Genomic DNA, 22,260 nt, shown 5'->3' with positions numbered 1-22,260 from the left:
ACAAGTATTTGTTTTCCACTTCAGTGCCAGCACCATTTCTCATTTGGCTCATGAAGTCTCTTTTATTACTAAATAATGCAATTTTATCATCCTTAACCAAGACATTAGACATCTGTTTGTCCAAAGCCTCTTGATTGGCCAATTATATTCTCTAACTTGATCAAAGTTCGTTCTTTCATTGCATCCATACTCATTCTTGTCTTAGAGATGGCATTTTGAGAATCTAAGTTTGTAATTTCTTCACATAAAGATCTAACTTCGACTATACTGTCATATCTTGTTACAAGATTAAGAGGATCTCATTTTCTAACCTTTGTAGCTTGGCAACGCTCGTCCTTGCAAACAATACCGCCAAGTTATCCGATGCCTATTTTGGGGTTTATATGCTTATGGTAACAACAAGAGCATAAGAGCCTCACCCGCTTTGATGTTTTATTTTCTTTACTTGTCATTGTTTTTGGTTAGTGTGGTGTTGCCGCCACCAACAATTTCTCATTATCCTATTACCATAATTGGAGTTGTTGAGCTTCTTGACATTGCCTGCCAAACTTGAAATGTCCACCATCGTGACTTGGTTGTAATGCTCGACATTATACAAAGTAAGCTTGATCCCAAATCAACCGACTTTACAATCTTTGACTTGTACACTAGTCGAATTCCGGCATACTCCGATCTTTGATCGTCTACTCACGTATAATGGCCCCTGACCATTGTCTTCACATACGACTTTTGATTGCTTGGTTTACAGTCCCCAACTACCTTGTTCCGATGCTACTTGTTGAGAATCGAGTGGATGCCTAATTAAAATAAGGGTTAATACTATGAAAACCCCAAATCGGTGCATTATGATAAACCTACCTTTCGTTAATTTTCGTTAAACCTTACAATTAAATTGTTAAGTTTGGTGACACATGACAATTGATAGGAGTATTAATTTGGGATTTTACCCTTTGTTTGTCATAGGTGTACTTGTTTATGATTTTCATGATATCAATCTAAATATACGTAGATTAATGAAGTATAAATCTATCACAGATGTACCGGTTTGGGGATTCTAGTAGTTAAAAAATTTGTTTAAGTAAATTTGTCAAAAATACATCAGTTTGAGGTTTTTTACGATAAAAAAATTAGTTTGAAATAAATTTATTACAAGTATATTGATTAGGGGGTTTCATTGTATTAACCCTTAGAATAAACACTCTTAATATTATAAGAGGACTCAACACCACTCACACACTGCTCAACACTTCTCTTTATATGTTTCTATTTTTGGGCGTGTACACAAATGGAGAAGGCCAGCCCATTTACAGCCTTCATCCACCGATTCTCTAAGCAAATTATCTCTAACAGAAGTGGAAAATTTTGCTTCTGTTGCAGTGCTTGGATATTTCTGTGCTGGTTCTTTCCTCTAACCCAGATTGTTTCTCTTGGTGTGGAAATTCTTCTAGCATTTTTTCGGTGGGCTCAGCTTGCGAGACCATTAGAAGTAAGAAGAACTGAGTATCATGGGCTTCTTTTGTTTGGGATAATGCTCTAGCTATTTCAATTTCATCTTTGGCTTATCGCGAAGAATCGCTTGCCTACTCAGGTGTCTCTTCTCTCGTATGGAAGAATTGATCACGCCTTATGTGCGTTTTGTAATGTTACGCCAGATTCCATAGACCACCTGTTTTTTGATTGCCATGTTTCAGCTACAATTGCTTATTTTTGGGCCTCAAGATGTCACATTCCTTGGCGTAATAGGCCTTGGGTGAACAATCTCGCTTGGGCGATGAAGCTTTTATTGGGTAAGGACTTCTATTATAGCATCGCTCGGTTTTCTTTTGGAGCAATTTACCACCTTATTTGGAAGAAAAGGAATAGCTTAATATTCCGTGGCGAAATGTTGGAGATTTCAGCTATGAAAAACCATATCATTAAGGTAGTCAGAGAGAATACGCTCACTTTTACCAATGTGCTTGACAATACAAGGAATATGAGACTCCAGAGATCTTGGGGTCTCGACCCCTCCATCTTCTCTAATGCCTTGTCGGCCTAATGCATCCTACTGGCGTTTCTTCGTCTGGCATTTTCTTGCATCAACCTTCTCTCAGCTTCCACTCCGTACGTCCACTTTGATTGTTGGCGTTCATAGTTGGGTCGTCATTGGTTGTTGTATAGGTGTTTCTGTGGGGTCGACTGTTGTTGGCCTTCCGTTTTTGTTCTTATTGCTGTAAGCTGTTTTGCGCCGGCGCCCTTCCATTCATTAACTTTTGTTATTTGAGTGCAAGTTTTCGGCACCGGTTTTTGTATAGTCGGTTCAAGCTATTATATTCTTACCTTTTATCAAAAAAAAAAAAAAAAAACAATCTACAGCCACTAGTTCCAACGACCACTAGCTGAAGCTACACACCACAACGCCCAACTACCTCCTCATGCACTTTTCAGCTACTTATTATACTTCTGATGTAAAATGTCCGAGAAAGGACAGTAATCCAGAAACAAATGTCGGCTAATGAAGAAAATTCTGGAAAATGGAAGAGAGAGGGGCGATGTTTCTAAATATAAGATTATATTGGTAGATGTGCAATAGATTTATGACTTTTTGAACAATATTCTCATACAGTAATGTCAAATCTGCGTGATTGCCAACTTCACTAACTTGAGATATCATCCATGAATGTATCAGTTTGATCAGATGTAGGAAGTCTATTCAGGATTGCCCAACCGGAAGATAAAACCAAATTTAGGCAAGTCGGGCAAGAACCAAATGAGCTAATGCCATTCAACTTGTTGCCCCGGTTCCTAATGGAACTAGGGCAATTGCGGAAAGTGCTGGGCCGGCTCTTTGAAGAAGCCGTACAAAGTACAAACTACTCTATCGTTGAGAGGAGTTGGGGAAAAGAACATAGAAATAATATCTCTTTCTCTAGGAGTACTGTAAATGGCAATCTTACTTAGTATTATTTTATTACAGATTTTGCTGTACCGCATCCGTAAGTTGTTTTAGAGAAGACGTTTCTTGATAATGAAGGCCTTGCCTAGATAAAAGCCAGTTTCCGAGAAACTACCAAAAACAGCTTCTTGTTCATCATCCTCTTGTGAATTCACAGAAACTTTTCCAGGCTCAATTGCACCTCAAGAGTGTTTTACTTTGACCAAGCAAGGAAGACCAACAATGGATATCACATTAGACTCTTGTTGTCGACAAGTGCCTGGGTCACTTGTTAAGCATTTTTTAAATAGAATAATTTAATTATGAAAAGTATAGACTATGCGTAACGTACACGAGAACAATCGGCATATTGAAAATCTTAAAAACTCCTTAATTAGTTTCTTAACACACCTTTAGGGCACTCATAAAATCCATAATGTTATTTGCGCCCTCGAGCAAGAGAGAAGGAAAAAAGGAATGAGTCGGATGGCTGAGAACGAGAAGAGAATGGAATATTCGTTGTTTTGATTGATCTTCCAAGGACCAAAACCATCAAGAAGATGATGAACCGTGCAATTCTTCAAGTATTGTGGCCAACTGTCACACGACAAAGAAAAAATTGCCCCGTGCGGTTGTAGTTGAATTGTAACCTTAAGAAACCCCCGAAAGCTATCCTAGATTCAACTTACTTTTCAAACATATTTTTATTTTTTTTTTAAATCAAGAAAAGTCCGTCATTGATTAAAAATAATTATCCCACGTCACGGATTAGCTCGTTAGGATTTTGAACTAGGAAAGACACGGGCACAAGTCTCGGTCGAATGATCTAAATATGAAGTTCCTATTGTTTGTGCTCAGTCATGTTTGGATTGCGATTTTCCTTTGGCTGTGCTTCGGATCACGGGATCGTCAAAGCTTAAAAGTAATAGACTCGCGAACATTACATGAAGTACGCTGCGTGCCTATAAAAAGAACTGCCAATTCAAGGAGTGGCCAAAAAATAAATTGTCAAATTAATGAACTCTTCGTCTTCTTTTATCCACGAACTCAATTGAGTAATCACGTGGAAAAAGTTTGATTTGCGCAACTCGTTTCTCTTTTCAAGAAATTTGCGTGCCAATCCAATCAATCGAGAGCATTCAATTTTTGTTCTTTTCACCAACGTGACGAAATTCTCTCCCAATGGTAAGGGACAAATGACTCATCATGAATTCAAAGTTGGTTACCTCCCCGATTGACCGCTGGACACCGTCACTTTCGTGTCTCCTTATCCGGCGAATACTTTTCTCCTAGAGGTCCAGTCAGGATGGGTCTCTTTGTCACAAGCTTGGGCGACGATGGTTCTAAAAACTTTAAAATAAAAAGAGATAATGGTACAAATCATTTTTGAATTTTAGCTTAAAAACTTTAAAATAAAAAGAGATAATGACACGAATCATTTTTGAATTTTAGCTTGATATGTAATATGATCTCCGAATTTTCACTCAATATATAGTGTGACCCTTGTAATTTTAATTTGTTTAACTTGAAAATTTTTTGTATATATATAATTTAGGAACTAAATTATAGGTAAATGTTCAAAATTGTCATTCCATTAATTAAAGTTCAAGGGTAATATTGAATATTTTCAAATAGTTCAAAAACTAAATTAAAGATGTACCAAAAGTTCAGGGGTCGTATTACATATTAGGTTAAAATTCAGAAATCATATTAAACGTATTAAAAAAAATTATGGATCATTTATCTTATTTTCTCAAATAAAAATGATGAGAACTTTGAAGTAAAATTACATAAATCAAAAGTCAACGGTAACATTAGCAAAACTATTTAACTGATCCCACCTCTTCGTTTGACTTCAAATGGTGGGAGAAGCCGAATTTAAAACCTCTAAGCTACTCTTTCGTCTCGAGAGCTATATATTATGTGGGCTACAAGTCAAAAGAAGAAATAAGTTCTCTCTATATATGTATAAATATTCGGAGCTTTAACGATTTCCCAATAAGGCATACGGACAAACATCCCAGTCCTCTTCATGCAAGGACAAGCCATCCACGCCACCATGATGTCCTCAAGGATCACTCTCCAATTTCTTCTCCTCACCTTCGCGTCCTTCTTGTTGTCCTCCGCGGGCCGGGTCCATGGCGAAGCCGCTCGTCGTCCTTGTCCGATCGACGCCATATACCAGTTTGGGGACTCGACCTCCGACACCGGCAACCTCATCCGCATCGTGGGACCAAACGGCTCTGGCTCCCAGGCTGCTCGTCTCCCTTACGGCGAGACTTTCGGCAGGCCCACTGGTCGCTTCTCCGACGGTCGCCTCATAGTCGACTACTTCGGTACAAAGATCAAAATAACCCGATAACCTAATAGCCCTCCCTGGAAAATGGATATCATGTAAAACTATGATACTGATGATCACCTAGGGTTTAAATTGATCCCTTTCATTCTGCAGCCATAGCTCTTGGTCTCCCTCTTGTGAATCCCTCGTTGGGCAAGAATCTTTCCTTTGAGCATGGAGTCAACTTCGCCGTCGCCGGAAGCACGGTCCTCAACTCTTCGTTCTATGCTGCAAGAAACGTCAGCGTGTCGGCTTCTGATGTTCCCTTGCGCCTCCAGCTCAACTGGTTCAGAAACTATCTCAACTCAACCTGCAGGTCGAAAACTGGTACGCTGCAACTCTCCTTTCCATGTCTAGTGACTTTGCTTAATCCGTGCTCTATTATTTGATTACTGTATGACTGGTGCTGCTGCGATCATTATTTTGATCTGGACATGCGATTTTGTGGCAGAGTGTGGAGAGAAGTTGAAGAGATCTCTTGTGATTGTTGGGGAGATGGGAAGCAATGACTTCCTCTATTCTTTCCTCAATGGGAAATCTATTCAAGAAGTCATGACTTATGTGCCTCCCGTGGTTGAAGAAACCATAAATGTCACAAGGGTAAGATTCATCTAGCACACGGTGTTCTCTTTTCCCCCTATCGACGAACACCTATCTTGAATGGATAAACCCCGAATTCATGAAATACCCGATTAAACTAGCAAACTACGTATTTTCTTTGTTGAACTGCCTTTGCCTGCATGATTTACCCAAATTTTCCAGCACAAGTCTCATAAAACTAACTTCCCCTAATGTCTAATGAAATTTATACACGGAACAGAAGTAAGAATTTGGTATAAATTTAGGTATGACTAGACATCTCTTCTAAGTGCAGGAGCTCATTAAAATGGGTGCATCCAAAGTAGTGGTGTTCGGAGACTTTGCCATCGGTTGTTCCCCAATATACCTGACCCTTTTCAAGAGCAACGATTCAGACGCATATGACGACAAAGGTTGCCTAAAAGCGTACAATGCCTTTTCACAATTCCGCAACACTCACGTTCAAGTCGCACTTGCTAAGCTTAGACGCGAATTACCTCAAGCAACAATACTCTATGGAGACTACTACAATGGCTATAAGTATGTGCTCGACCAAGCCTCCCATCTAGGTAAAAACATCTGCTTTCGCCATCTTTGCTTCGCCGTATACTCTCATAGACTTTATTGCTTTGGCTATGCTGTCAACCTCCATTCTTAACAGGGATGGGATGATTTCTTGCTTTGGCGTTGTAGGATTTGACCCGGAATCGGCTCTGAAAGCTTGTTGTGGAGCTGGTGGGTCATACAACTTCAACTTCTCCCAAATGTGCGGATCAACGGTGTCACGGCTTGCCCCAACCCAAATGAGTTCATAAGCTGGGATGGTATACATCTGACACAGGAGGCGCATCGCCACATTACAGAGTACAACACCAACAAAATTTTCCCAGAATTGTCTTGTGCCACATAGAGTCAAGGGCAACACTAGCTCCCACATACATAATTAACAATTGATCTTGAATATAGTTCGAATCTCTTTTCCCTGTAATCAGAATAAAGGATGATCTGCTCAAATAAAGCGGGAGCTGGTTGAATTATAAAGTACACAATAAACTACTTTTGCTAGTACAAATGTCGAGATGGCATCTTCCTTCTGGAGACAGCTCTACTGATTTAATATCTAGCAGGGGAAATTCTCTCAACATCTTCACTGTTTTTATGTTACAAATCCTGGTATATACTGAGGGCAAAAATTCATCTAGACCTGCACTGATTCACGTCAGGCAGAAGCGGAACATGAATGAAAGAGGGTACAAATCAATGTTCTTCTAACTATTCTGATGGACAGCTCACATTCGATGCAATAAGAGTAACAGAACCATATAAAGTATACATGACTTGTTCACTGTAAAAAATGTTTCCCATGACAATATGCTTTGTTTCTCTATCTGTTCCCAGCATTCTCCAGGGGAGCATACAATCCCGGAAATGATCACTGTTCTTCAGCAAACCACTTAATGCTGAACCACCGCATCTTATTCTGATCCTTCAGAGGTTACCAACACATCAAAGTATCCATGAATTTGGACTTTAGATGCATAAGACAAATCTATTCTTTAACATGACAAAAACTTCCTAAAGTAGCAACTTGCCATATAATGTGGGGACCTCGAGCAACGAGATGCCCTTTCCAGCAACTTGCATTGTGTCATCCTTTGAGTTTGTTTTGAAGGGCCATTGATAATCAATGTCCACAGATATATTGTCCAGAGGAGAAAATAACAGTAGAGAGCTGTGTACCTCAAGAACGTTCTCTTCTCTTTTTTGGATACACTGTGTCAAAAACAATCCTTGCCAATGTACGACGAACCTCTTCCAAGCTCCCCGATGACAGGGAATCATAGTCAATTTTTAACTGCCTAGGCACAGTTCCCCGCTCCATGCCCCTACGGACACAATCAAATATCCTGCATGTCCTTTGTAGCAAGGCCTCCGGAACAAAAACCTTAATTGTAAAACAGATACTTAGTACTGCACACAAAACCACCACTACGTGATGTTATAGTAAGTCTAGTGAAATGTCATCTGCAGGTTGAATCCAAATGAACATAAAAGATACTGAGAATTTTAAGTTAGTTGACAAATATTAAAGAAAGAGAAAAGTAAGGGATGCTGTTAGATAAGGACCCCTAATATTGCAATAACTGAAATAACACAGACTATAAACAGCAAAATGATAAAGAGGGAAATTATATGAGATCTCATGAAAGATTACATTTTCCCCAGATGGTTTAGACAAACCAAAGTGCCGCAATAGATTAACATCTCACCCGGTGCATTTATTTGTTTTATCTAAACTGGGAGATTTTTGCAACAACTAATATTTAACACCCACTTTGAATGACAAATTGGGTTCTTACCAAATCAGTGCGAGGTGCCTGGGGGTACATGCTCATTGCTTGGGAAACATAACGTACACTAGTCATCTTGAATAATATGTCCTTGATTGATGCAGCAAGATCAACAACTTCATCCCTCATTGCAAGTTTTGAGAGAAGCACCGGAGATTCCTGAAGCTCCATATAACTGGAGTCATGTGGTTGATTGATTCCTCTGGCTATTTCTATAGCTTCCAACAAAGAACCACCGCTATGGAGAGCAAGGCTGAATGCAGCAACAATCAAAGGGTCCCGTGGTTTATCAACAAGAGCCTTATGAAATGCCAATATAGCTAACCTGCAACAGCAACACAAATAGTACATTGTAGGCAGCTCGAAATAATTCATTCTGGTGTCCAAGCAATCAAGCTAACTAGAAATATATGTTATACATCACAAGAAAAATAATGCAATGAAGTACAAATACGAACGGTGATCTGGAGGCTCGCCTGTCAACTAGCACAATATCAGCTAAAGCATATTCATATTAGAATCACCAAGTCATACTGTCCATGAGAGAGAGAGAGAGAGAGAGAGCTAATAGGTGCTAAATCTCCTTCATCTTAAAAAAAGGAGATTTAGCACTCAGAGCCAAAAGATTAGGGAAGAAACTCAAGCATTCATGCAGTGCAATCGCGTTTCAGTCATGTTCACTAAAGCAGTGACATATGATGATGATAAGCACAGCTAAATTTGCCTAATTGAAGGTGCAAACAATAAGATCTCTAAGAAGCAGCTTCTGTGAGTCCTTAGCTTTATGCTACAAGTTCCTCATATATTAGACTGAATTGCTGAAACACCTTACCATAAGCTACTATGACATGGTCGATCAGGTGCTACCACTTTATCAAGGCTGGCAAAGAGTGACTGCAATAGAGACAAAGTGACAATGACTGTGAGATGAAAATGAGTATATATAAGGGTTAATTACCATGAAAAAACCCCAGATTGATACACCTGTGATATATTTATCTCAAACTAATTTTTTAACCATCAAAAACCTAAAACTAGTACATTTATGACAAATTTACCCTCCGTTAATTTTTGATAAATTTGATTAATATTATGAAAAATTACAAACTGGTACACCTATAACAAATGGAGGGTAAAACCCAAAACTAACACGCTCATCAACTATCACTTATCATCCATCTCAGCAATTTGATGGTAAAATTTAACTAAAAGTAGTGGTCGGTAAATTTGTCACAGGTGTACTAATTTAGGGTTTTTGGTGGTCAAAAAATTAGTTTGTGATAAATTTGTTACAAATGTACCAGTTTGAGGTTTTACATGATATTAACCCTATACTCAAACTCTAATTAGGAGGATATATGATTTCCAAATACAAGATTTTGTCTTGTAGTTGACTGTTAGATTAAAAGGATACTATATGACAAAACATCTAAAGCATGTTGGCTGTGTGAAAAATACAAGGGAACAGTGCAGACCCAGACTAACCAGGAGCAAGTTTGATCCTTTATCGCGTCTCTTGAAACGTTGGGAAACAAAGTACGATGCCTGTATGATTGAGCTGATTAGAACATCATTACGAGAGATGTGAAAAAGGATTCGTTCTTGAAGATTAACAAAACCTTGAGAGAGACTGCATACTTGGAAGGGCAAAAGCAATTCTAGAAGTCCAAATCTCCATAACAATCTCAAAGAAGCTTCCCCTGATCCAAATGCCAACATATAATTCACCTCCATGAGAATTCTGCCCTGGAGAAATGGATGCCAGAGAGCATGAGATTCAAGTAACAGTAGCTAAACCATGGAAGACAAGAAACTGATATACCTTGTCAAGTCTCAACACAGAACGGTATAAGACCCTCAGAGAAAGAGCTATTTCTCTAGTAAAACGAAATCCCAAACGGGAAGCGACTCTAAATGCACGTAAAATGCGAGCTGTACAAAATAGTAAAGACGTCAGATATCTCTCTTGAGGTTACAGTCAACTACAACTTCCAAACCAGCAATTTGAACATCACAAAAAGGATGAAGACTTACCACAGTCCTCCACAAATGAAAGATTTGCAGGTATTACTGTTCGCACCTACAAGCAAGGACTCCTTATGAGATTCACCAGTTTAGTGATTTTTAACATAAGTAACGCAGATTAAAATAACTTCTGGCCACTTGCATACTTTAGCTTTCTTAATATCTTCCATTCCCCCAACATAATCATATATTATCTTCGCATAGGGATCAAAGAATAATCTGCATAAAGAAAATGATATCTTAAATAAATTTCTTAGGAATTAATCTCATCAATAGAAGTGACATCATAGATCATCTACATGTACTGCCAAAGCAATAACATAATTGACTCCAAGTCAGATTCAAGCAACAAACCCATTGACCGTGAAATCCCGCTTAAGGCAATTCTTCCATCGCATAAAATCCCGTTCACCACAGCCGGGAGGTCTCTTGACATTGTTTCTGAGCCCCCCAAAAGAGTTTCTTCCAGAGGTGCTAAAGCTGGAAACCTATCCCAGAAAATAATCAATAGAAAAAGATGCATATAGTACTCCACTTTGCTGACAAAGGATGGTACAAACAAAATTTAACCCAGTATTACCTCAATGATAGTTTCATCGACATGCACATGGCATATTGGAAACCGTCGGCCAATAACTTCACATCTTGAAAAGGTATTTCGTACCTAAGTCAGTTGAGGAATGAACTTTAAATAACCACCTTAACATTTTTAGCAATGAAAATTTAGCATGAAGTAACCAAATTAACAATAATTACCACTAGAAGTAAAGTCCTAAGCCTTTTAATTTGCACAAAGTAATTTGAAATTGTTTTAAAAATTTCAAACGTAACCCTTACATCATTTTCATCCCAATCCAGCACCCATTACAAGATGCCATGCAGAAAACATCAAGGACGTTGATGATGGGAAGTCTAAATTGCAAATTCTAAACAAGATTTATAACTACAATTTAGAAATTAAAAAGGTTTAAGAGTCAACTACATCTCTAGCAAAAGGTTTAGGACTTAAGAATAATTTTCCCTCTAAAATTGCCCCTAATAATGGGGGAAAAACCAACACCCCATCATGGCCACAAAGACATTTCATCCTTAGGCAGGCTAAGCAGTCCTAAGATTTTCCAAGTGGCTGGAATTTTAACCAAAAGCATAAGAGGACAATTGGTAGTTTCATTTTTACACAAAAACCATAAGATTACCAACATTATCCTCAATCACGCTTATGAGAATATAACTCCATATTAGAAGTCTGTATTGCATAAATGAACATATTATACACTATTTTGATCCAATCCTCTAGCAAGTCTTCGTAACAAACCTCAAAGCCTATGGATTGCCAAGCTACCAAAGTTGTACGCCTACGGATCTACATTATCTCTGAGTCATCCATTTGGATACCCTACAATAGATATATTTATGAATCCCATTAAGACATGCGTTAATTTTCAGTCACTATTACAACATAGATTAGAACTCAGTTATATTGGTCAAAGAGATACAACTAAGTTTTTTAACACTTAAAAAATATCACAATTTGTCCAGACTTAATAGGTTAAGATCGCGAAGTGACCGGGTCATCAAAAGTTGACCTTGGTTGAAAATGTTTAAGAAGAGATACAGAAGTTTGTGCTTGTTGCATGCTCAATACAGTTTGGATGCTCTCTGTTTCTCTCTCTCTAAAAAAAGAAAACTTGGTCTAAAGATCTTACTTTTTGTCAATGTTGGAGTTTGTATCAAAGGTTTTAACACTTTAAGCTCATCATGAGCACATTAAGAAACCATCCAACAAAATATTGTATTAACATCAAATGAACCTTTGCCCATTAAGTGGAATAACAGAATACACAGTAAACAAGGTTTACGAAAATTAGGGACATGACAGAAAGAAGAACAGAGATTAAAGATAGGGCAATGCCATAAGAATGGGAGGGTATGACTCATATCGTATATTAATATCAAAGCAAAGAAGACATGAATGGTGATTAGGCAAGTGTCCAACACTCTATGCAATTTAATTTAGCAAGACCGTGTTCGATCAATAGTTTCTAAAGCACAGCCTTTAGTATCATCTTCCAGGCATACACAGTCTCGCAGCTGCCGTGCAGTGCTTAATCAACCAATTATCCAAAAAGATAACCTGCTTGAGCTCAGCTGAGGTTATAATGTCAAAGTCTTTTGGAGTTCTCTTCAAAATAAGATCCCGTACGCAACCTCCAACCAGATATACCTCATAACCTACAACAAAATGTGAGATCATGTCCATGCACAAACCAACGGCCTGTGTGCAACTTTCACAATCAGGAAATATGCAAAATTTATGCTGCCCTAGTTGAGATTGTACATTGCCTTGCCATCATTCTTCTATCAACTAATCATTTGCAGCATAGGAACAGATACATTGATGCCGGCTACTTACATTACACCACCTTTAGCAACTAAAGCTACTTCAACCAACCAACATATTGAATTGCGCACGAAGTTGAGAACATCCCCAAAAAGCCTTTACCTTTTTTCTTTAACGCATTCAGAACTACTCTCGTGGGCTTCGAAATCATCGAACTCCTGATGCCAAGCTCCACAGAACTCAGCTTCTTCCATTGAGGTGCCTGGCTGCTGTCCCTGTCTACTAAACAAAACAACAGCATACAATTACCACATAAAGTACACAGAACTTCAACTTCCCCAAAAGAAAAAAATGAACTCAACGAGCTCACACTGACCCTCTCCTATCAAATGACCAGCATTTTCCATCCCCTTCTCCTCTACAAAGCCCGACGGTTCGACTGCAACGGAGCAGCTGCTGCTGCTGCTTCCCACCTGCAGACTCCCACAGCAATCCTCTTTTCCTAACTATCGCCATGGAAAAAGGGCAAAGGGAGAAGCTCAAAAAAGAGAGAAGTACCGACCTTGGAGATGCAGAAGATGAGAGGGCGATGGCGGTAGAGCGAAACGCGCGAGATGGTGCAGGCGAAGCCGAGGGCAGCGAGCGCCATCGATGAGTGCCAAGTGGGCAATTCACCATGTCATGGACGTTGCCCCGGGGGGTTCTTTCGCCGATTGGAAATCGGTGGCTCGACGCCGGAGAGCGGAGCGAGCGAGGGCGGAGCGGCGAAGCGGCGGTGGCGGCTTTTTGGTAGGATTGAAAACCAGAGGATTGTCCAGAGGTTGAAGATGATCTTGCAGTGGATAATGTCAATGGGCCGAGATGGGCTTAAAGCCCATGCGGTGGCTCTAAAGTTGGGCTTTTTTAGGGTTCAAAGAGGCAATTTATTTGGAAAGCTTCGAACCAAATTAAAAGTAATTAATTATAAAATACACCGACAATAACCAAAAATTCCAAGCAGTCTTAATCCACCTTTGATTTAGTGGTTAATGAGAAATATCGTAGTCTAAATATTGATATCAATAATGGATAAGATTGTTCATGTGAAATTCTCTACTATACATGCTCTAATTTTCTTCCCAATTAATGGGGAGCAAAATTCATTGCCTTCTCTGGACTTTGGGTTTTTAAAACTTACTTGCAAATTTGAACGGTATAGACATGGTGTTCAAAAATGCTTTTTTAAGGATTGTGTGACCCCACCAATTTTTTCATGAGAGTCGCAAGACCTTTCAAGATTAGTAAAGATACGAGGCATGAGCTTCAAATTACTTGATCTATCAGCGAATATCACTAGGTAGCCTAATCTTATCTTGTTGGGTGATTATCTTTTGTTGTTCTTTAAGCGACTGTTGATTTAGGGCGTGTGCAGTAGTACTCTTGTTTTTATGTTATTTTGTTCTTCAAAATAGATATAGAACATAAATCTATCTATTTACGTTTATGTTTCCAGGAACAACTCAAGAATCAAGCCCAAACTATTTTCTGTTTTCTTTCTTTCTTTTTCTCTTCCTCCTCTTCTTCCCTTAGTTGGTCCTCGGTCTTGGCCAAGGCCGCCCAAACGAAGTCCAACGACCTCACCGGAGCCTCATCAGCCCCCACTGAGGTCGCCTCGAGCCTCGCTATGGTTGGGTGAGGCTCGGCCTTGCCCAAATCTAAGGAGGCTGAGCTTGCCTTGCCATTGCAAGGTCAACATTACTTGGCCAAGTGATGCCAACCTATGGTGGCTAGGCGAGCTCGGCTTCGCCTTGGTTGGGCAAGGCCTCCTCGAGGTCAAGGACCTCGCTGGTTCTTGTCTAGCTGGTTGTCAACTAGCTATGACCGAGGCCGATGATTATGTAGAAAAAGAAGAAGAAAAGGTAAAAAGAGAAAAATGTAATAAAATTATTTAAAAATTAAAAGAAATTTTAAGTCACAAAAATATTTAGAGGTCGTACTAAATACATTTTTATTCTGAGAATATAAATTTTGTACAGTTACAAAATGTATTTTTCTACTCAAAAACTTATTTAGGAAACATAATAGAAATAATTATTTATGGACATAATTTGTTTCCGTGAACAAATACGTAACCATACGCACCCTTATAGGGCATGCTCATTTTCTTACCAACATGTGGCAATGGATTGTTGTTATTAGCTTAGGAAGGCTAACGATATTTGAATAGGTTATTTAACAAATCCTAACAAACTATTGCGGAAATTAGTGTCAAGATGAATATGGTCAAGGACAAGTAAAATAAAATATGAATATTTTTAGATTATGAATATATCCAAGTTATCGAGTGTAGTGTTTCTATCGAGCAATAAATAAATATGAATAGAGAGATAAAAAGAAAACTTTACACACGGAGCTTTATAGTTTTTTGGCTTAATATAAGCCTACATCCCCCTTCTACAATAATAATGTACTGACTAGATTTCACTATTTATCAATAAAAAGCTACAGTAGCAAGTCCAACTTGAACTTAAGCATTTCTCTTCAAAGTAGGTGCTACTTTTACTCAAGCTGATAGGACTTACTAACTCCTAACACAAAATATCACTTACAATTGAATGCTTCTCAAAAAATTATAGTTGAATGCTCATTAAAGACAATATAAGAATATATGAAGCTCTCTTAGATTTTGGAATTTTGTTGATCCATCTCTCTCTTTCTCTCTAATGCCTTAATCTTTTTTTTTTCTACTCTTTAGTATCTAGAACTTTTAGTATGGACAATTTTCAAGAGGCAAAAGTACGCTTCAAGTGTCAAAAGTTGGCACAAATGGACACTTAAGTGCCAAAAGTTACGAAAATGACACTTAAGTGCCAAATTTAGAAAGAAATGGATTACTCAAGTGCTAATCTGGTCAAAATATCGACGTACGCAATTTCCAGCGAAGTAAGTGCAAAACGGCGTCATTTTGCATATTGATGTAGCCAGACAATGCAAAAAGGACATTGTTTTGATACTGACGTGGTAAAAAATTAATATTAAATTTTATTAAATTAAATTTAAAACTAAATTTATTTAAAACATTTTAAAATAAAAATACAAATATTAAGAAAATTAAAAAAATTAAAAATATATATTTTAAAAAAGCCCTCAGCCGCCTCCCTTTTTTATTTTTTTAATTTTATAATATTTTTAATACTTTTTAATAGTTGTATTTTTATTTTTAAATGTTTTAAATAAATTTAAATTAAATTAAATTAAATTTATTTTTATATTAATTTTTTCCCACGTTAGCACCAAAACAATGCCGTTTTGCACTTGTTTCACTGGAAAATTGACACGTCAGCGTTTTGGCCGGATTTTGGTTGGATTGACATTTAAGTGATCCATTTTGCTTCGATTTTGACATTTAAGTGTCACTTTCGTAACTTTTTACACTTAATTAACACTTAAATGTCTCTTTGTGCCAATTTTTGGCACTCCAAGGGTCTAGGTGTCATTTTCAAGAGGATCAATCTCCAAGCTAACTGTTGGACAATTGTTGAGAAGATTAGGGTAGCTACTAAGGTTGAATAGTCAAAGATTCCGATTTGGTTGCTCATACAAACAAATCTTGATTTCCATAAGTGATGTACTTTACCTAATGAAAGAATCTCGCCTCTAGGTTGATAGTCAATCAATCAAGATATTTCATGTGATTAAATATTCTGCGAAGATAAATTTTAGATCGATAGTCCATCAAGATCTTCTAAGTAAAAAGCTGTACCCGATCATAAGTTATCAATGGATGATAAAAATATCTCAAAATATTAATCTTGTAAACCATGACAAGAACTTTGTAGTAAGTAGCATAGATATTTGCTATTATTCAACTACTCAGTATTTTGATGATATTCAATGCTTTGCTGATATCTAGCTTTTGCTTTTGTCGATATCCAATGTTTATCTTGATAATATCCATGCAATTACCTTGTTGATATCCATACAGTTCGTTACCTCTGGATTCTTGGATATGATCAACTATTAGTTGTTCTTATGATTCTACTTTAATAGTGATGGTTATATGGATACTATAGACATAAAATATTGACACTTCCAAATCAATATAAACTTTCCATATTCTAAACTTGTTTATATAGGTTTTTCTGTCATAAAGAATCCTCTTAACGTGAATATTACTTGAAACATAAACATTTCTTGCATTTATCAAGATTGAAATAAGTCATGGATAATTTTGTCAACTTTAAAATATATTAGAAGGTTTTCTCGATACTAGCAACGGTGTCAATCTCTTGTTGATTTCTTGTTCTTGCCATCTCAATCTCATCAAATAAACAAAATAGTCACATTGAGTGTGTCAAAAGAATGTTTCACCTAAAAAGTGAAAATCTCAAAATATAAGTCTATTATGGGTCTATGCCGCTCTTTTATGGGTTAGGTTGTCTTATTAGTTGAACAATATTTTCACCCACATGACACTTCAAATTATCATTACTAGATCCTGCATCATCATTGATATTATGATGTGTGGCGTCAATATCCTTATCAATACATAAATCTCGTGCAACATTCCATATGATTTCTCCATAGCAACTGTATCTCCGAACATTCTATATAACAACATTTCAAGATTAGGAAGTATGCCTTTCGTCCTAAAAATGTTAACGTTAAGATTGGTTTATAAAGCATTTAAGTAAGTTGTATCATTGAAAATGAACCTAAGAAAAAAGTAAATGAAAAGGTAATAATAAATTGAATTTTACTCTCCCACCATTCATTACTTGCATCAATAACTTTTTTTCTTGGATCCCATCCTAGTCCCATTTCACTTAAAACTAATGTTCTCTATATTTTCCATTCTTTCTTAATATTATCCCACTTAAGCTGCGTTTTTGGTAGTCAAGATAACATTCAGGATAGGATATGATTTATTATATCCTACATTTAGTGCTCACTCATGATAGGATAAAGTCAAATATAACAGGGATATAAGTAGGATAAAATTATCCGAGGTAAGAACACTATCAGTGCCAAAACTTGTATACGGTGCTCACTTTGGTGCTAAAAGTTTCCGTCGGATAACTTTAATGCCAAATTCGAGAAAAAACGATTACTTTGGTACCACAGTGAGTGATTTCGGCCAGATTAATTACAACAGTGGCTTTAAAACGACAGCATTTTCTATCATCCTCAAAAAATGACGTCGTTTTGTTGTTATACGTGGACATCCTCATAGAAACAACGTTGTATAGCTCATATGGGAATTGAAATTAGGGTTTATGTCACTCAGCCATCGTTGTTCGCCCGCCATCGCTCGGCCACCATTGTAATTGCTCAACCAGGTGAGCGAGGAGAGACTGAGATTGTTGCTCAAGCAAGAAGTGGCAAGAAGAATAGGAGGCAGGGGCGGAGGAGAAGGAGGAAGAAGAGAGGTCGAAGGTGCTGCTGGTGCGCTGCGAGGGCAGAGGAGGAGGAGGGGAAGAAGAGGGGTTGAAGGTGCTGTTGGTGCGTTGCGAGGGCGGAGGAGGATGAAGAAGATGAGTCGAAGGTGCCGCTAGTACACTGCTGCTGCTGCTGGTGTGCTGCTAGTGTTGGTCTACGAGGAAGAAGAAGATGACATGCCTTCTCTCTCTTTCAATTTAGGGATTTAGGGTTTCGATTTGGGGGAAAGATGTCAAACGACGTCGTTTTGTGGTTTAGATGCTGACTGTACTCTCTGACAAGCTATATCAACTTCAAAAATTAATTAAAAAAATTCTACGTCGGATTTCCGGTCAATTTGATCGGAGTTAGCACTAAAATGATCATTTTTCAAATTTTTTGGCACTTAAGTGATCCGTCAGAAATTTTTGGTATCAAAGTGAACGCTGTATACAAGTTTTGGCATTAATAGTGTACTTATCACAAATTATCCCATGTGGGAGGTGGGATAAATGTGAATATGATGTCTAATGTCCATAATAGGCAAGTTATTTTTCTTAAATAAAAAAATTATTGAATTAACAAAATTTAAATTATATTTCAATATAGATAATATTTGAATTCTAATTTAAGAAATTAAAAAAATATAAATTTATTTATAATTAATCTTATTTTAATTTATATATTCAACTTTGATTCTATCTTATAATAAACATTTAATCTATAAATTAAATATTTATATTTTAGGTATTTTTGTATTTTAGGTATGTTAGTATAGTTTACTATTTGATAAAATTTTATTAAATAATGATGAAAGGGGAAAAAAGAAATAATAAAGAAAATAATATAAAAAGAGGAAAAATAAAATAAAAATAAATTAAGGAATATTGTTACGAGAGACTTTCACAATCTCCGTTTATGAACATTTAGATTCATTTATAATGATATGTCATTTATATCAAAAAAATGTACATAATATGATGAATATATCCGACTTTAATATTATGATTCACCAAACAATTGACATAATATATTTTAAAAAATCCAAGAATTTCATATCTTATTCTATCCAGTCTTATCCCAATTAGAAATCCGAACGACCAAACGTAGCCTTAGGGTGCATTTAGGAGTGGCATTTAGAAGGAACTTCGGACATCCGAAGCCTTTTGGGCGAAAGAGAGGGTGTTTGGTATTTTTTTTTTTTAAACCTCATTTGGGAAATGTTAGCCTTCTCGGCATTCTAAGCTTAGTGGGTTTAATAAAAAAAAAATTATTCCCAAATTATCTTCACTAATTTTTCTTTTTTTGGTTTTGCCATTGATGACTATTCATCTTCTTCTTCTCCGTTGAATAGGACTAGCATGGCTGTGAGCGGATGCCGGCGAAGGGCAAGTAGTCAAGCGACCCTGACAAGGGTCGCACGACCCTTTGGTGAGGGTCATGGGCCCCGCCAAACTACCTACCCTTGTCGAACTACCTATATTGGACCGCTTGCTTCTCGTTGGCGACTACCTATCCTTAGCCGGCGAACTCTTCATTTTTTTCTTTTTTTTTTAATAACAAAATTCTTTTGTAAATATAATTCCTTCAAATACTATTTTGCTCAAGAGTACTTTACAATTGATTTTTATAATATAATTTACCAAATACAATTTGCATTTTGAAAAACTGCTTTAACTCAATGGCCTTTGCATTTTCCCGAATACTTTCTCGAAAAGCCTTCCTAAATGTACCCATACTCTTCCTTTGAGTTTTATCATATTTTTTGCCCATCAACTCCTCAAACTTATCATTTATGACTATTTATCCATCCCTCTTGTTGGTTGTAAGACGATTGTCTTTTTCCATCTGTTCAACATACAATTCACAAATTCCACATACTCGGCGGTCTAATAATATGCCTTTTCCTTTGATGAACTTGCCATCATTTGATAATATAAACATGAATAGATTTGAGAGGTACAAAAAAAATGACATGAAAACAGCAAACTAATCAACATAAAACAATAAGCCTACATTAACTTGGCAAAGCATGAACCATCAAACTAAAAGTAATTGTTACATAAGTAGCATCTAACATGAGGAAACTAGCAAACTAATCAAGAGAAAATAACAAACATACATTAGTTTATTCCAAAGTTCATAATCTCAGACATGATCTTTGGATGCTATATGGTAGGTCTTGAACTTCGATCTAATTTGTATTGCCATGATGCCTTGCAGTTAAAAGTTTGCTTTTTTGTTTGTTTTACAACTAAGTGCAAAGAAGCAAGCATAGATGGACATGCATACAAGAATAAGATTTGGTTCGCATCCTACAACAAATCAAAAATATAAGTAAGCTACTTAAGATAGGTTCAAGTTATCCATCCAAGACTCTAAAACTAGCGAACCTATATTAACTTGGCAAAGCATGAACCAAAAAAATGAAGTGATTGTAGTGATATGAGGTTATTTAGAAATTAAAGTGAAGCCTAATCAAGACAAATCAACAAAATACAAATCAAAGTGACATCGTAAAAACTATCATTCTCAACATGAAGTTAACATTGTAAAAACTAGTAAACCAAGTTGTATATAAATTGTAGAGCTGTGAGGGAAGAGAGGCAAAGTGGCTAGCAACATTGAGAGTGGGCATGAGGGAAGAGAAGGAAGCAGTGTTGTGAGAAAAGAGGCGAAGTGAGATAAGCTCGTCAAGAGCAAAGAGGTGAGATTGAAAGAGAGAGGAGCGTCTCTTTAAGGTTTATCTAAGAAGGGGTAAAAATGGAAGTATACTTGAGAATGAGGATAAAATGAGAAATTTCGACATTTTCATTAAACCATGGCTCAACATTCTAAAATGCAACTTTTCAAGACACCTCCAACCCTACGTTCAGCTAAAGTCCTTGAGAAAGCCTTAGAGATACAATTGTAACTTTGCAAAATGAGTAAAAAAAAAAAAAAAGTATCCATCTACCATTTCATTTGGCTAAGAGACTTTAAAGCCCCAACAGTCAAATTAAATGCTGAATTAAATGCACTCAAAGTGTATCTTTGACCCGAATGCTATATTCCTATATCCATGCTACATAGTAGAACTAACTTTTCTTTTAGATCTATTAAAAAACTTCTTATCATCACCATCTTTCTTCTCTTCTAGACGATTGCTGAAGTCATCCAAATCAATGTTTTCAAATGCAGAAGTAAAGATAATCACTAGACTTGTTACAACTTTTGGTGTGGTTTTTGCCATAGTAGGAGCAAAGAAATTTCAAACAATTTTTTTGTGACATAATCATAATATCCTCTATTCACATGGCTCTAATAGGTCTAACCAATACATTTTCAATTTTCGCCTCGAACTCGAAACCTAAGTCTTTTGCATAATAATTTATTGTTTCTTCCAAAGCACCCATATTTCTAAAGAATGCTATAGTGTTCTTAACAAACTTGACATTTACAATTCTAGAATTCTCAAGAGGAGGTAGAAGGTATTCAGATAAATGAGTATCATGATTGTTTCTGAGACTATACTCCGAGATCTTTGCTAAGCTAGAGTAAATTGAGTATGATTTGAAAATCTTTTCTTTCTCAATCATGAATCAACAGACTACCCTAATTTTCGATGTTTGATTTTAGGCTTATCTAGAATGTCAATGTAACTCAGTCCTCTAACCGCCTTAAAAAGCCATTACTGAGCTTTTTAATGATTGGAAGGGCTGTTTTTTTTTTTTTTTTGTGCCATTGGATGATTTGAGAATGATTTGATAAAAAAAATGGATAAGTGTTCCAGAAGTCCTACAACTTGTCACGAAAATGCATTTCAGTCCTAAAACTTGTCAAATTATTTCAAATGAGTACTAAGATCGACGCCGTCAAAATTTTCCATTAAAAATGCTGACGTGACATTTTAAATATTTTTTTTGTTTTCCAGGTTATTTTTTAATTAATTTTTTACCCTTTTTTTTAAAGAAAAGTTAAAAATTTATTTTAAAATTTTTTAATAATAAATTTAAAAAATAATGTTAACTTTTTTAATATGTTTTTTTATAAATATTTTAAATAAAAAATTTATTTTTAATTAATTTTTAAAAATAAATATTTTAACTTTTTTTAAATTTTTTGGTGAAAATAAGATAAAATGAATAAATTTGATTTTTTTAGTTTATAAATCTAAATTTTTTTAAATAATTAAAAAAATTCACGTGGAAAATAAAAAATTATTTAAAATGCCACATCAGCATTTTTAACGGAAAATGCTAACGGTGTCAGTCTTAAGACTTGTTTGAAACAATTTGACAAGTTTTAGGACTTAAATGCACTTTTTGCAAGTTTT

General features: G+C 36.4%; 3 protein-coding genes across 3 annotated transcripts; 2 read left to right on the top strand and 1 right to left on the bottom strand.

Annotated features, from left to right (window-relative positions):
• The first annotated feature begins 1,285 nt into the window (after positions 1 to 1,285).
• Positions 1,286 to 2,038, top strand: LOC139882941 (uncharacterized). Its single transcript, XM_071867187.1, has 2 exons — positions 1,286 to 1,486; positions 1,538 to 2,038. The coding sequence occupies exons 1-2, from the start codon at positions 1,286 to 1,288 to the stop codon at positions 2,036 to 2,038; spliced, it is 702 nt and encodes a 233-aa protein (XP_071723288.1).
• Positions 2,039 to 4,973: 2,935 nt separating this feature from the next.
• LOC139882940 (acetylajmalan esterase-like) lies at positions 4,974 to 6,741 on the top strand. Its single transcript, XM_071867186.1, is given in 6 exon segments — positions 4,974 to 5,250; positions 5,367 to 5,579; positions 5,704 to 5,852; positions 6,127 to 6,400; positions 6,525 to 6,602; positions 6,605 to 6,741. Coding segments are annotated over 6 exon segments (1,128 nt in total).
• An 831-nt stretch (positions 6,742 to 7,572) lies between these two features.
• Positions 7,573 to 13,064, bottom strand: LOC139882939 (uncharacterized). The gene is made up of 13 exons (XM_071867185.1): positions 12,925 to 13,064; positions 12,711 to 12,823; positions 12,342 to 12,439; positions 10,788 to 10,871; positions 10,562 to 10,695; positions 10,354 to 10,426; positions 10,217 to 10,262; positions 10,005 to 10,114; positions 9,821 to 9,928; positions 9,668 to 9,727; positions 9,015 to 9,076; positions 8,192 to 8,507; positions 7,573 to 7,776 (listed from the first exon to the last, which is right to left on the bottom strand). Exons 1-13 carry the CDS (start codon positions 13,062 to 13,064, stop codon positions 7,573 to 7,575), a joined length of 1,548 nt encoding a protein of 515 aa, XP_071723286.1.
• Between the last annotated feature and the right edge of the window lie 9,196 nt (positions 13,065 to 22,260).

Source organism: Rutidosis leptorrhynchoides, unplaced genomic scaffold, assembly GCF_046630445.1.
Source record: "Rutidosis leptorrhynchoides isolate AG116_Rl617_1_P2 unplaced genomic scaffold, CSIRO_AGI_Rlap_v1 contig328, whole genome shotgun sequence".
Lineage (NCBI taxonomy): Eukaryota > Viridiplantae > Streptophyta > Magnoliopsida > Asterales > Asteraceae > Rutidosis > Rutidosis leptorrhynchoides.
Note: the sequence above shows the minus strand (reverse complement) of the source record. Positions and strands in the feature narration are given on the sequence as shown.

What these genes read in the sequence shown, in the direction of transcription:
- LOC139882941 (XM_071867187.1), top strand. Translation starts at nt 1,286, where the DNA reads ATGGAGAAGGCCAGCCCATTTACAGCCTTCATCCACCGATTCTCTAAG. An exon ending in AGCTTGCGAGACCATTAGAA is followed by an intron (nt 1,487 to 1,537) that starts GTAAGAAGAACT and finishes ATAATGCTCTAG; the next exon opens with CTATTTCAATTTCATCTTTG.
- LOC139882939 (XM_071867185.1), bottom strand. Translation starts at nt 13,064, where the DNA reads ATGGCGATAGTTAGGAAAAGAGGATTGCTGTGGGAGTCTGCAGGTGGG. An exon ending in CCTCAGCTGAGCTCAAGCAG is followed by an intron (nt 10,872 to 12,341) that starts GTTATCTTTTTG and finishes CAACTGACTTAG; the next exon opens with GTACGAAATACCTTTTCAAG. An exon ending in CCATGTCATAGTAGCTTATG is followed by an intron (nt 8,508 to 9,014) that starts GTAAGGTGTTTC and finishes TTGCTGTTGCAG; the next exon opens with GTTAGCTATATTGGCATTTC.